The sequence below is a fragment of the Athene cunicularia genome (genome assembly GCF_003259725.1).
Source record: "Athene cunicularia isolate RWA chromosome 4 unlocalized genomic scaffold, athCun1 chr4_part3, whole genome shotgun sequence".
NCBI lineage: Eukaryota > Metazoa > Chordata > Aves > Strigiformes > Strigidae > Athene > Athene cunicularia.
In genome coordinates this window covers 18,317,042-18,331,097 of record NW_020799100.1, presented here as the reverse complement: position 1 = coordinate 18,331,097, position 14,056 = coordinate 18,317,042, and the positions used below count along the sequence as shown (strand labels likewise).

The 14,056-nt window shown below is 34.7% G+C and overlaps 1 protein-coding gene across 2 annotated transcripts in view; it reads left to right on the top strand.

Moving 5' to 3' along the window:
• The window catches only part of PCDH11X (protocadherin 11 X-linked), a 507,269-nt gene extending 493,434 nt beyond the window's left edge, over positions 1–13,835 (top strand). For both annotated transcript variants that reach the window (XM_026848512.1, XM_026848511.1), the window contains one exon: positions 10,255–13,835. In XM_026848512.1, the coding sequence (XP_026704313.1) occupies positions 10,255–10,646 (392 nt within the window). In that variant the 3' untranslated portion in view covers positions 10,647–13,835. The remainder of the gene's footprint in view (positions 1–10,254) is intronic.
• Positions 13,836–14,056: the final 221 nt, after the last annotated feature.

Below are 14,056 nucleotides of genomic sequence, written 5' to 3'. Positions count from 1 at the left end.
CTTTTTATTTCTTTTCTTAAAATGCAATTGGAGATACAGCATAGAAGCCATTTAATATTTTTAGACTGTTGTAGGCTTATTTTGTTTGCTGCTCTAGTTACCTTTGACTTTAAATTTCTATTTGTGTATATCTGATGAAAACACAATTTCAGAACATCTTTATTGTCTAGCTCTTAAGTTATCACAGGAAAGATGTGTTTACTAGCTTAGCATTTGGTGGTTTTATGATTTCCTTCTGAAAATTAACATTTCATTAAAGTGTCTGAACGATGAACAATTGCCCACAGTTGTTCAATTACTTAATATGAAAGAATTTCTTGTTATTCTACTTCAGATCAAACTTCTGATATTTTTTCTGTAAAGTCAAGAAAAAGAAAACAGCCCCATTTGGCATGCAGATACATCAAGAAGCTCTCATTGCAGTGAATAAAGGGTGTAAATACAGATCTTTGAAGCAGAACAGTAGGTCTTTTATCCCACACCTATCCCTTGAAAGAGTTGCTGTATGTGAGGTATCTCAAACATCACTGAAAATGACCTTCTGTTTGTCCCCTTCTTCATCAGCCTGCCTGTGTTCTGCATTCTGCTGAGGCTGACTCACCTGATCTGATTATTGTCACAAGTGTTGGAATTCATTATTAGAGTAGTATGAGAGTATACTAATATTTTCATGTAGGTCTGTTATCAAGAGTAAATGCTACTGACCTTATTCCATCTAGAAATTCTGTTCCCTTCTTATCTTTTTGAAGTTCATCCTTTTTCCTATCTCCAAGCCCAGATCTTTGTTCTCTAGCCAGAGAACCACAAAAGGTAATTGATTTTTTGATTGCAGTATCCACAGTCTGAGCTTAAGAAATGTATTTTCTGCTGTTTCCACACCAAATGAGTTTATGTAGATTCAGTGATTCTTAGTTCTCTTTATGAATCTTCACCCTTTCAAGACATTTAGTGATTTATACTAAAATCAGTAAACTACCTCTCCTTCACACAAACATACACACAATTTTATTTAAAACTTAACCTGTAAAACCAAGTATATTCTATTACATATACTTATGCTGTAGAAATTGTAAGCAAGAATTTTTTTCATTTTAAAACTTAATATATATATATTTGAATGCACATGTAAATGAAACTAAGCAACCTCTAGTTATGTGGGAAGAACAGATGTTAGGAAACATCAGTAGAAATTACTGCTAAGTTAATTTCTTTCTCTAAGGATAAGCTATATATATACAGAGCTGCTTTTTGAAGACTGCTTATTTTATAGTTTCAGACAAACAACCTTTTGTACAGAAAAAACTTTAAGCTCTTTGTATTGTTTTAATGTTTTTTTTTTTCTGCTTCTATGGGAAAAGTATAGTAATGGCCATATTTCCGCTCTTTTGTCTCATTTTGTGTTATCCTTTAACATGGTCAATTCCTCTTAAAATAGTATTGATACACTCTTTAATTCCCCAGCAAACCCACGTGCAAAAGACTTTCCTCAATGTTGAATTAAATGAAAGAGCATACTGTGTTGAACTGACTCTGGAGTTAATAAATAAATGAGTTTAAGGAAATACACATCTGTTTAATTGGTGGTGATGGATCCTCATATACATTCCTTATGAGGTATCTGAGTAATGATTTGATCACTAGAAGGAGATATAAATGGTATTTCAGAGTGTACAGTTACCTTGAATTGGTTAAGTGATTTTTCTGACGATTAGCCCTCACTCTGTTTTACCATTTGACTAGGTAACTTATTTAAGAATATGCCTGCATTATGATAATGAAAAACTATATAATCAGTTATTTCTATCCCAGTTTTTATCTTGTTGGTTTTATTTTACGGCATTTTAAAACTTTTTTCTAATGTCATTTAGTGTAGACAAAAGTAGCTTCTTGGGTGGAAGTAGCCAAAGGGTGTTAATTCCCAAAGAAGTAACAGGCAGAGCAGAGCTTGTCTGACACTAAGGGATGACTTACACTTGCACATTTAAGAGCAAGTTTTACTAAGCATTTGAAATTTAATCTCTAGAAATTTATATGAGATACACTATTCTTCACAGATCTCCTACATCTCATATATCAAGTAATGTTTTAGGACATTTAAGACAGCATAAAACTAGTTTTTATATATGTATATACACATGTGAGTGATAAGGATTTAAAAATATTGTTTAGTGGAAGTAGTGTTGTACTTATTGCTTCAGATTCTCTAGTAATGCTTGCAGATAACACTGGCATTTCTACACTCTCTGTTTTCCTGGTCACCGTAACAGATAGCATTGATAAACACAACTCATCTTCCAGAGGAGGGAAAAGGGGTTTGGCGCTCTCAGTAGCGCTGAGGGGCTGGGAGTGAGTGAGGGGCTGTGTGGTGCTTAGCTGCTGGCTGCGGTCAGCCCATTGCTTTAAGATAAAGATGGCACTTGAAGAAGCAGTCATTCCAGGGTGATAATTGCTGGGTATCTGCAACTTTCTGTAGACTTGCTTCCCTTACTGCAAATAAGAGTTGTATCCTCAGAGGCTTAGAATTAAGCTCTAACACATCAAGAGAGGAAGTCTGTTGTGTTACCAATGTCCTACAGAAAATTCATATTGAAAATGTTTCCTCTTCCAGGCACCAGCTAGAAAGTGATAGCTGAAGCCCTTTTTCAACCAGCGTATTTTTGTAGGATGTTGGGTTTAAATCAGTAGAAGAGCTTAATATCTATCACCTAAAATGCATAGTCTTCTCAGGTATGGGGGAAGAAATGCAAATTTCACTCTTTACTATGCTTCCAGGTCGAAGGCTATTGCTGGAGGATAAACCACTTTTCACTGTGTAGTTTCACCTTGTTTAATTGATTTGAATTTAAATTTAAATTCTGTGTTAAATAATGAACCATGTATTAATAATTAAGAAGCTTCAGTACAAATGTGAAGCAGTTAATTAAATATTAAATAAAGCACATTGTATTATCCAGTATTGTAATCAATATACTAGATTTTAAGATATTCATTTTAGATGGTCATTATACTTTACAAGTTATGGTTAAAATTCTTGTTGATAACTCAATATACACTTCACAGGCCAAGAAACATGTATCCTTTCCAAATGACCATATTTGTTTTGCCACAATTAGCAAAACATGGACATTAAAGAGGAATACATTTGGACTGTTGAAGCAGTAAGGGTCAGTGCCATTCTACAACACTGTCATGCCCGTGTTCATTAGACTGAAACAGAAGAGGTTGCAGGGGGTTTGGGGGCTTGAGTCTTTTTGATGAAATCTCTTCCTGTGAAAAACAGCAATTATAGAAACTGAACTTTTTACAGAAGCATTGCTTTTAGACCATTTCTTGGGTTTTGATTAATACAAGATTGAAATTCTAGTCAGAATAACAATAAGAGATGACTTAATGAAAGATTAATATGCTTTATTTATATGGCTGCTATTTGTGAAGGAAAGATTCACTTCACAAGCGTGGTTAATTATATAGGATTTACCATATGCTGTGTCTTCTGCCCTGATACTTCCTCCATTCCCTGTCTTCTTCCTCACCAACTTTCCCCAGCCATCTTTGCTAATAGTTGCTTGGCTAATCAAAGCCAGTTGCAAAATATTCACACCTCATACCACAGGGATTTTATAATAAGAAGCCTAACTCATGGCAGTTTTTAGGATTAAATTCAAGTTAAAACCATGGCTGTTAGGATATAAACTGTGTTCACTGGAATGAAAGCAGATCTTATTCTTGCAAGATATCCAGTACAATCTGGCAAGCCTAGGTAGCACATGAAAATGTGTGATTTCCACCATGCCTGTTGATTCCTCAGCTAGAACATCTGGAGGATCAATCTTCCTCTGAGTATGGTTTCTCACAAGCAAGGCAAGCTCTCTACACACAGCTGAAAACGAAAGGAGGTGGTGTGTCCTACTTGTTCTTTGAATAAAAAGGTTCCAAGGCTAGAACTTAAGTAACTCTTTTAGTTTTTTAATTTATTGAGACATGTACAGGAAATAAAATATTCATAGGAAACCTCTCCCAAAGGCATTTTATTATTAAACCAAAAAAAGTAGAGTATATTGTAGCAGCAGATATTTTGGGTTTATACATTCAAGCTTCTTCCTACTGACCTTATTAAAGTAGCCCAGTTTACACTAACAACTATTCTCCCCTCCCTTTTTTATTGTTAATGTAATTTCTGTTGTTCTCATATAGTGGAGACTGCTAAATGATGTCACCCAAGTGGCCACTTTTAGTCACCAGGGTAATTCTGGACTATAATTTCCCTATATTATGCTTGAATTCCTGATTAGATTTAGTACCACATTTAGTAAATACACATGGGCAAAAATTGGGGGGGACATGACCCATTCCTTAGGAGCAATTGGCTGAGATGAGTAGTATAAGGTTGTCATCTTCATTACTCTGGTGGGATCCTGCTGAGCAGAGAGCACTGGAAGTGCGATGGGAGCTGTTTAATATGGAAAGCTTCAGTAAATGAGAGGCACTTCTGGATGCTGACAGAATAGCATTGGCACTGCAAGCCATGTATTCATATACGTGCTGTGTTGTGAAAATATGAAAAATAGCTCAGCAATAGCATAATTATGGGCAATTTGCTTAATTGCTTGCTAATTGTTGCTTGCTTTATTATGAAACAAGAGTGCTCTAAATGTAACACTGGATGGTTTGCATCCAAAATGTGTCAAATTCAATACTGGCTTTTCATTAAGACTTCAGCTACATGGCTTTCAAATTCAAGTACTCTGTATTCTGTGTTTTCTTATTTTTTTAATTGTTTTTTGAAATTTTTGTTGAATGATTTATAATCTCCTAAACCTACATTTGTACAGTGCAGTCTGACAGTTTTTGAACTTCTAATGACTCTGAATACTTCGCTAATTAATACATTTACAAATGTCTTTTGATCATTATTACTCATGTGGATAAAGGTGGAGATGTTTAAAGGCTTCTCCAGGAGCTCATGTTGTTGATTGTTCAACATTTAGAAATGCACATCTCCCTTTCAACACATGCATTCAGATTTTTTTTTTAAAGGGATATGTACAGTTTTGAAAGTTTGGACTAAACTTTTGGAAAAACTATTCTCTTCTGTTTTGACCAAGATAACCTGCTTTGAGCAGAAGGTTAGACCACACATCTCCAAAAATCCCTTCCAGCCTAAGTCTTTCTGTGATTCCATGATGCAAGTGATGACTTTTATGGCAGACTGAGAAAGGAACCAGCCCTCTTGAAGTTGTCTTAGTAGTACTTCTCCCTTTTTGGAGTGGAGGGGAGAGCATAGGGGTAGGAAAGAAAGTGCATCATGTATGCACCAAGTATATGCTTCAGTGATGTTAAAGGTCTTTTCCAACCTAAATGATTCTATGATTCTAACTTTTCAACATTCTGAGACTGCTGATAACACAGTGCTGCTAACACCCTGTCTTTGAGAATTCTATGAGAAATACTCTTAAAACTGGAACATAATATGAAGGTGGAAATGCCAGAGTAGGCAGCATTGTGCCGCATATTTTGTTGACTGAGAGGGGGAGCAGCACTGTAGAGTTCTTTACCTTTCATCCCCCAAAAGTAAAGATGATAACGAACATTTTCGTTCACTATTTATAAAACCCTACACAGACTTTGTAACCACAGAAAGTCTCTAATCAAAATAAACAGGACAAAAATATCAAATAGCATTTTTAAATAATTATTTTGATGGAAGGGATAGCTACCTGGCAAGGTTGGAATTCCATGTTTTCTCAAGTAAAAGTAAATATTCTTACTGAAAACTGATTTGACCTATAAATGATCAAGACTGTGGAACAATGAAGAAAGTCTGAACTATTGTGCTTTTAGTTATATTTGACAGTTCTGATCTAAACATTTCATAAGAGCTGACAGACACGTTCTTTAAAAATGTTCTTAGTGCTGAAGCAGACAATTTAAAAAATAGTTTCATTCCTAAAGCAATCCAGAGTTCAAATAAAAGTGGTAAACTCACATGCACATGAGTGTGATCATGAGTGAGATGATATTACTTGTATATTATGGTTGAAGAGTCTCCATGTAATCTTAAAAAAAAAAAAAAAAAGAAAAAAAAAGAAAATTCAGGGTTTATTACTGAGTGAGGTAAGAAATAAGGTAGACTGATAAGAATTTGATGGAATGTATTGTTTATTTATAATACATGGGAGATACGTACATTTCTATTTCCATTTATAAACCTGCCATATCTTGTGTGAGAAGATGCTACTAGACACTGAATTTTAGTAGCGAACGCCATCATTTCTTCCGAAAATATTCAGAGGCAGAATGAACGTTCTTTTACTTGATTGGTAGAGGCAGATGTCGCAGATGTTTCCTACTATTGAGTACTTACCCAACTATGCAGAATAATCGCCTACATTACTAATTTTGAATGAGAAGGGCTCTTAAAATTTTCTTTTCACCTACATTTAGCAATGACTTGCAAAGGTGCAAAACAGAAGGAAGTCTAAAGAGCAGCAGCTAGAAAATGCCATTGCCAATTTACACAGTCTCTGATAAATGGCCACTCGAGGACTGAACTTCACACTCACCCAGCTGCGTGGCTCGAATTCCTCCTCAGATGGTCCTCTGGGATGCTCGGCTGTGCCAGCCAGAGAAACTTTTGTTCCAAGTAGGCAGCAAGTGGTGGAGGGGAAGCCAGGCAGGGTGCTGAGGACAACATCTCAGTGCTAGTTACAGTGACCTCTTTGCGTGTTAAGCCTGTAACAGAACATTTGGAAATCAGCTGCATTCTATTGTAAATTGGCACCATTAGTTAAACACGTTGCTGACAGAAAGCTCTCGGATAAAATAGGGAATTGTTAAAAATGTGTTTTTAATAGGGAAAGCATAGTTTAGATGACAGTGCAATGCCAGTGCCAAGTAGCTATTTAGAAGGATTTCAGGTGCTAAATAAACACGAGAATGATGATATGTTAGGAAAATAGAGAATGAATTAGACTGACAGAAAGAAGCTATGTTTCATGGCCTGGAAGAGCAGGCAAAAAAGATAATGCCTGATGAATATTCATGCAGAAAATTTCCTAGATTTTGTTCTAGGTTCATTCAGAAACAGATGAATTATGCTCCAACTGTCATTTTTACTTCATTGTGCTAAAAACCTAGTATTTCACACTGGTTTTTACTGATTTTGACTTTATATCAAACAGAAACTGTTTTGCATCCCAATTATCCTTGCTAGTACTATTTACTACAGCAGATTAGTTGATGAGATTTTTCTAAATTTTCTTTAATGCAGATGTTGGGGACCTTGCCTGCCTACATTCATTGTAACACCCTTACTTTATTTGGTTTCCTAGAGCATACCCAGTCTCCTAACGACTGCCTCAGGGTTGCAGTAATGCCGTGGTCTAAACGCACCTGATTTGGATTTAAAAAACAACAAAGCTGTGTTAATAATAAAAAAAAAAAAAAGAGTACTCCTTTTAAAGTTAGTCTAGAGCTTAAGGTAATCATTGATTTGTTTAAATTTTTGATTTTATTTTAATGAGTTTGGTATATTATAAAACAAAACTTGACTGTTACAGTTGGGGAAAAAAATGAGTTAGCATACAGAGAAGTATTTGCTAAACACTTTTCATTTCCTCTTCTGCAGCACTGCAGAGGTGCTCGGTAGGAATGGGGCTTTTCAAAGTTAAGAAGTGTATATTCTACAGGCTATTAATCATAAGCAGTGATGACAAACATACTCTGACAATCAAGATTATGTGTACCAAATACCAACAGTGAAAGAAAGGTTGACTGCTACAAAATTTGTATCTTCTAAACAATGCTACATTGGCAGACTGTTATATAACAGAACCCCAATTCAAAGCCAAAATAATTTGTATCCATAACTTATGATTATGCCCAGGATTGTTCTACAGTTTTTGTTCAGGTTTTTGTCTTGTTTTTGTTTTGGGGTTTTGGGTTGGGGTTTTTTTTTTGATAAAACTAAAACTCAGATAGAAGTATGTCTGTATTAACAGAATAAACAAGACTCATTCTGACAGTGTTCTTAACATGGAAACAAGTTCCAAATCAACAGGTAGACTGGCAACACATGGCACGAAATTACTGTCCTACTGATCTGTTGAGACGGTGTAGAGAATGTTTTATAAGTGACCTTTTATTTCTGCAGTTGCCTTGTCTAAAGCTTAAATGTTAAGTTTCTATTGCTTAGTGCTTCTTTTGATGGTTTAGCTTGGTTTACTCTCTTACTGAAGTTTGAGTTAGTACAATATAAATATTGTAACTACTTGCTGTGAAGAGCTAGAAATGTGTAAGTATTATTTCCAAAGAAATAATTGTGTATTTTTCAGTTTAGCCAAATTAGTAGTATTTTAAGAATGATTAGAAAGCCTCAAGATAGAAAGAAACACTGAGCTACTGGGTATTAAAAATATTTTTTAATAAATACAAAAAAGATCAGTTTCTGTATAAAACAGGGGTAACTCAACAGTCTGTCAAGGTTGTACCTGATTTCAATGAATTGCCTTGATCAGAAGAGAAGCAAACCTGGATAATTAAAGAGCTTAACAAGACTTGTATATACTCAGATTTATGTCTCTAATAACACATAGTAGGACACTGAAAGATTAGACTAATCTACCAGTACTAACTTTCTTTTTGCAGCAACTATTGCCTCTGCTGAATTATTTCCATATTTATGTCTCCTACTGCCCATCAAAACTGGATTAGTATTTCAACAGCAAGGTGCCAAAGCTTTGTCAGGATTACATTGAAAAATACTGAGACAAAATGACGGAAGACATGTTGAAATGGCAGTAATAGGGCAAGATAGCATTTATAAACAATCATTTCTCTAACTGACACATACTCATACAACGTACTTAAGGAGAAATAATCAAGAAAATAGCATTCATGGTATGACAAGCAACCAGTTGTCTACTTAAAACGTGGTAGATTTAAAAAACACATATCCTGTATTTTGGGCAACAGCAGTATATATTTCAATACCTGAAAGAAAAACTTAATTCATTTGTATTGAGATGAAACATGGAAATATGTATTTGTGCTTTGCAGCTTTACACAGATTTCAACATGCAAAATATTTATTAAAACAGAAATGCAGCATGTGTTTAAACATAAAGCTCGGAGGGTGAGAAGCTCCTACTCAGAACTCATATTGCTATAAGTAGCTCCTAGAATCACACTTTGTCCAGTGGTTATGAACCAGAATCCAATTTAAAATGTTATTTTTGTAAAGACATATTAAAAATACGTATGTATCATTCATTGGAAGGTTTTGTGAAGGCAACACAGCGAAATATCTAATCAGATACTCTTCTCTGCTCCTGATGTATTTAAACCATGTACACAGCAAGTGAATATAAAATTAGCACATATAATATGAAAACTATTTTAAGGAATAATTTGTAGAAGTTTGATTCTATTAGTTTGAAGTTACACCACACAGTAAAGCCACAGTTTAAATGAAACTGATCAAGATTGCTTACATATTGCAAATTACATCTTTCAGATTTAGTACTTTGCCTTTGAACAAATTATAATTTCTATAATCCTTTTTCAAGGGCATAAACCTTGCATCTACTGAAGAAATCTGGTTCGATTACCAGTAAACTACAGAGGTTACAGCTTCTTTTGCAACTCTCCTTTGATTTTTCAAGGTTCCCAGTATCGAATGCATGGCGAAATCAATTCTCTTTAAAATAGCTGTTATGCTGTCTTTCATTCTTAGAGCTCTCGAGTGCATCTTTGAAGCCCATGTACCATCTTTGACTATGTGTACAAAATAATTTTGTTTTGCCTTAAGCAAAGCAAAAGACCAAAAATCCAGTTTTAAGTGAACATTTTTTTTAAAATCCTGATTTTAATAATTGTATTTATTCCAAATGGTTGTATGCAAATATATAGAATTATGGTATTAGATTATTAGAAAGCTTTTAGTTTTATTACACAAATGACAATTTCAAAAAGTAAAAAAATCATTACAAGTAGAATGTATAAGGGCTTTAGTTACATAGCTAATGATGGTATCACCTGCTCATTAAACATTAACTTTTTTCCAGTGATAGCCAATGACAACACTGTGGGCCCCAAACCTGCAGACTTATAAACCTTTGCTTAAATTGTATGCCTGGAGGTATTTTCAGACTGTGGCCATTATTGTAGAGCTGGGATTGTTTTGTTAATCTTGATTCCCTGTGCCCATCAGTCTTTGGACGTCTGATAACGTCTTGTCTTTTTCCATCCTCTCAGCTATCGAAGTAAATCTCCAGAAAGCCCTGGCTGAAGCCTCCGAAACCTGCACACAGGAGTGTCTCATCCTAGGCCATTCTGACAACTGCTGGATGCCACCTTCTTTGACACAGTATCAGCAGTCCAACACCCCTTTGCCATCGTTTGGCTTCCAGCAAGGCTGGGGCCGAGGAGCCAGGCCTGAGGGACGGCACACTCTTGGGAGGCCCCTTCCAAAGGACGACACTGACAAAGGCCAGGGTGGGCCCAGGCCCCAGTTCTACAACACCTGCGAAAGACATTGCGCCAGCGAAGATCCTGTCAAAGTCATTCCTCTGGCAAACTTCGCCGCGTCCCACCAGGCACCGGTGTCTGGGAGTAGCACTACGTTTATACATGAGCACCAGCTATAAATGCATATCTGACAAATCCGTTATTTCAGGCTTTAAGTGTGACTGTATATACTCACAGCCTAACACTGTTCTTAGTGCATATACAAACTTGTTAGGCTTGTGAATATTTATGTATATAGAAACCTAAATTTGAAATTGAAAAGCTAAATCCTGAGGACTTAGTTAAATGAAATTTACCATAGTTCTTGGTAAAATCCACAAAATGGGGAAGAAAACCCACAAACCAGAAACAATCAAAAGAAAAACAGAAAATCCTGTTCGTTTTCTTATATGGGCCATATAGTGCAAATATCTGCCAGTAGTTCTTCCTCCCTGTTGAAAATAATTTCTTAGTACAGTTTGGTGAATATTACATGTAGCTTACTCAAATTTTTATTTGTTGTTATATTTTATAGCATTATCATAGATTTCATCTTCCATTTGCTTAGCAATAAGAGATCAAGTGGGCAATTTCTCATTTGATTATGTTACATAATAGATTGAATAAGATCCTAAAATCTAATTCTTGAGAAGGATGGTGTATCTTTCCATGAAAATTTCTTTTGTGTAATTAAGAAGGAAAATGTACTTAAAGACCTGACAACTGGTTTTGATTTTCATTTTTATTGGCTTAATCTATAGGTATTTATTCTTTGAAAGAATGCAATAAAATAAATAGCTCTCAACTAGGCTTTTGTGTGTGAAACACCACAGCAATGATAGGATGTGGAAGGTCAAAACTTGAAAAAAATTAACTTTTTTAAAATTTCCAAGATATTCCTTTCTACAATAATGCAAGCAACAGTATGATTCAAGCCATAAGTTTATTTCAAATTTTTCTTTTTTTTTTCTTGCAAAGCTTGCTTTGGCTACTGTTCCTGTTAGTTGAAAATTACATGGGCACTGCTGAAAACAGTAGGAAAATGGGGTAGCTTTTTTTGGCTGGTGTGATGTCATGCCTGCAAGCTACTGGTGTTTAAAAGAATATTATAGTGATATATACAGCTTTTTCTTACAGCTATATTCACCTACTGTAACTATTCAGTAAAAGATTAGCTATAATATTAGTTACTTCACCACAAACCTATTAGATGAAGGAGTACTCATCGTTGTGGCTTAGTTTATTAGAGAATGACTGACAGTTCTCAGCGAAGAAAGAAGAATCTAGGTAATGAAAGCTGGATAAATGTAATCATAAACACACCCCAATCATATTATTTCATGAAGTCTCAAGATGATTGTCTTTAAAGATGAGGGATTTTTTTTTGGTCTTCTGTGTACTGGAGAATATGTTCTTAATAGTGGCAGAAAAAAGCTAGTAAATTCTACAGTGGATGAAAAGGAGGTTCCTTTCTTAGATGAAAAAACACGTTTTCCTTCTAGTACTTCGTTGCTGTTTAGCCATTTCATCTATCATAGTATGTATATACCAAGATTTTTTTTTCTTTTAAAAAACCTCATAACTTCAGTTTTATTGCTACATTAAGTAAGACAATCGAAGTTGTATGGAGGGGAAAAAAGACAGTGTGTGAATATTTCCTATGGATAGAATTCTATGTAGACTTCATATTGTAACTTAAATCTGTAATTTATAAACAAAACTGTGTGTAAAAATGCTGTAATATTAGCTGCTTGTAAAATTTACAGAAGTTCAAGTGTTGAGGGTTTCCAATGAATGCTAAAAGAGCTTCTCTTATGTGCCCAGCAGGTATAAGTAGCTTTATATATCGCTGTCCCCACTGTAAATCTATTCAAATCACATTTAGATTTTATGTGCAAAATAAAAGAAGCTTCACTTTTAACCTACTGATAGGGTTTAATTAATGAACATCAGATTATCTAATGATGTACTTTTTTTTTTTTAATGTAGTTTTCAATAACATTTAGAAAAGATGTGTCACACTAGCTTCCAGTTGCATGTAAATCCTGGAAAAAAATAGTAATCCTTTGGGTACTGACACACAATAGCTGACACAACTCATTTCCAATTTCAGGACAATTAAAAATTTGATAAATTAATTCATACCTAATACATACAAAGCCCTTTGTGGTTTGCTTTGGAGACATCATGATGAGAAAAATCGGCAGTCCTTTTCAGGGATACGCACAATAAAGCTTATCTGTAGTTTACACAGATTTAACAAACATATTAATTGTGCAAATTTAGAATAATACAGACAGCTAATGCCTCCTATTGTAAGCAGAGGACTTTAGTTTTTATTACAGAGGGCTGCCATACCAAATGTTTACAGAATTGGCAGCCTCATTGGAAAACTCTCAATTTTTTTTTTCCTGCAACATTTCCTTTCTGGCTGAAAATTGTAACTGAAATTTCCTGGCAAAGAATTAATTTCTACAAATTTAGGATTTTCATAGAAAATTTGAAGGAACCATAATTATTGTTTTTTCACAGGTAGGGGAAAAAAAAACTTCCACAAACTTCACATTTGAATGTTTAGGGGTTTGTGGGGGTTTTTCCCCTAAGGTACAGAAGCAATTAACCATCTCTCTTTCTCTTGAAAACAAGCAAACAGAAACCCAACAAAACACCAAAACCAAACAACAACAAAAATTTGCTTATACAAAAAGTGTTGTAAAGATGAATCTGATTATAAGAAGTATTCAATGTTATATCCATGAAATTCTGTTGTGATATTCTAAAATTCTGTCAACAAAATACAGAACAATTAATTGTAAATACAAATTCTATCAGGAGTAAATGGTTCCCTCATTTTTATATATTACATCTCTAATATATAAAACTGTGCATTTGAGGCAACATTTTTTCTGAATGGCATGTCAGTATCCAGAGGAATAATGTTACTAGAAACTCTTTACACATCTTGTCATATATATAAATAATTTATCTAGTACATAGACTGTATATTTTTTGTGTATTTTTTTTTTAGTCATTTAACTTATTTTATCTTACTTGTGTGAATTTGTGGAGAAAACAATCCTATATACAATATACAGTAAAATGGTAGTTACATGATTAGATTTGTTTCATACAGTGTAACAATAAAGGAAAACCTTTGCCTTCAAAGTAATGTGTCACACAGTCTAGCCTAAATGACTCCCCCCAGCTCAGTGGATAGTTGTTGCACTAAGTATTACATCAGTTATGGGTAGTGGTGACAGAAAGAAAGGTACTTCTTTCCATATTGTAAAGCAGACAATTATATATTAAAAACAAAACAAAACAACCTTAAAATAATCCCCCTGAAGTCAAACCATTAGAAGTAAAATATGCTGTTTGTTCTCCTAAATTGTGTTGCGTTCTAAAGTGTAACTTAACTCTAAAGAAAGAATAATTAGGCATGTCTGCTTGGCCAGACAGAGACTACTGAGCACCTGCTCTCTCTGGGCTGTGAGCTGGCCCGATGCAGGTCATTTAGCTAATTATCATGGCAATGAGCCCATGCTAATAG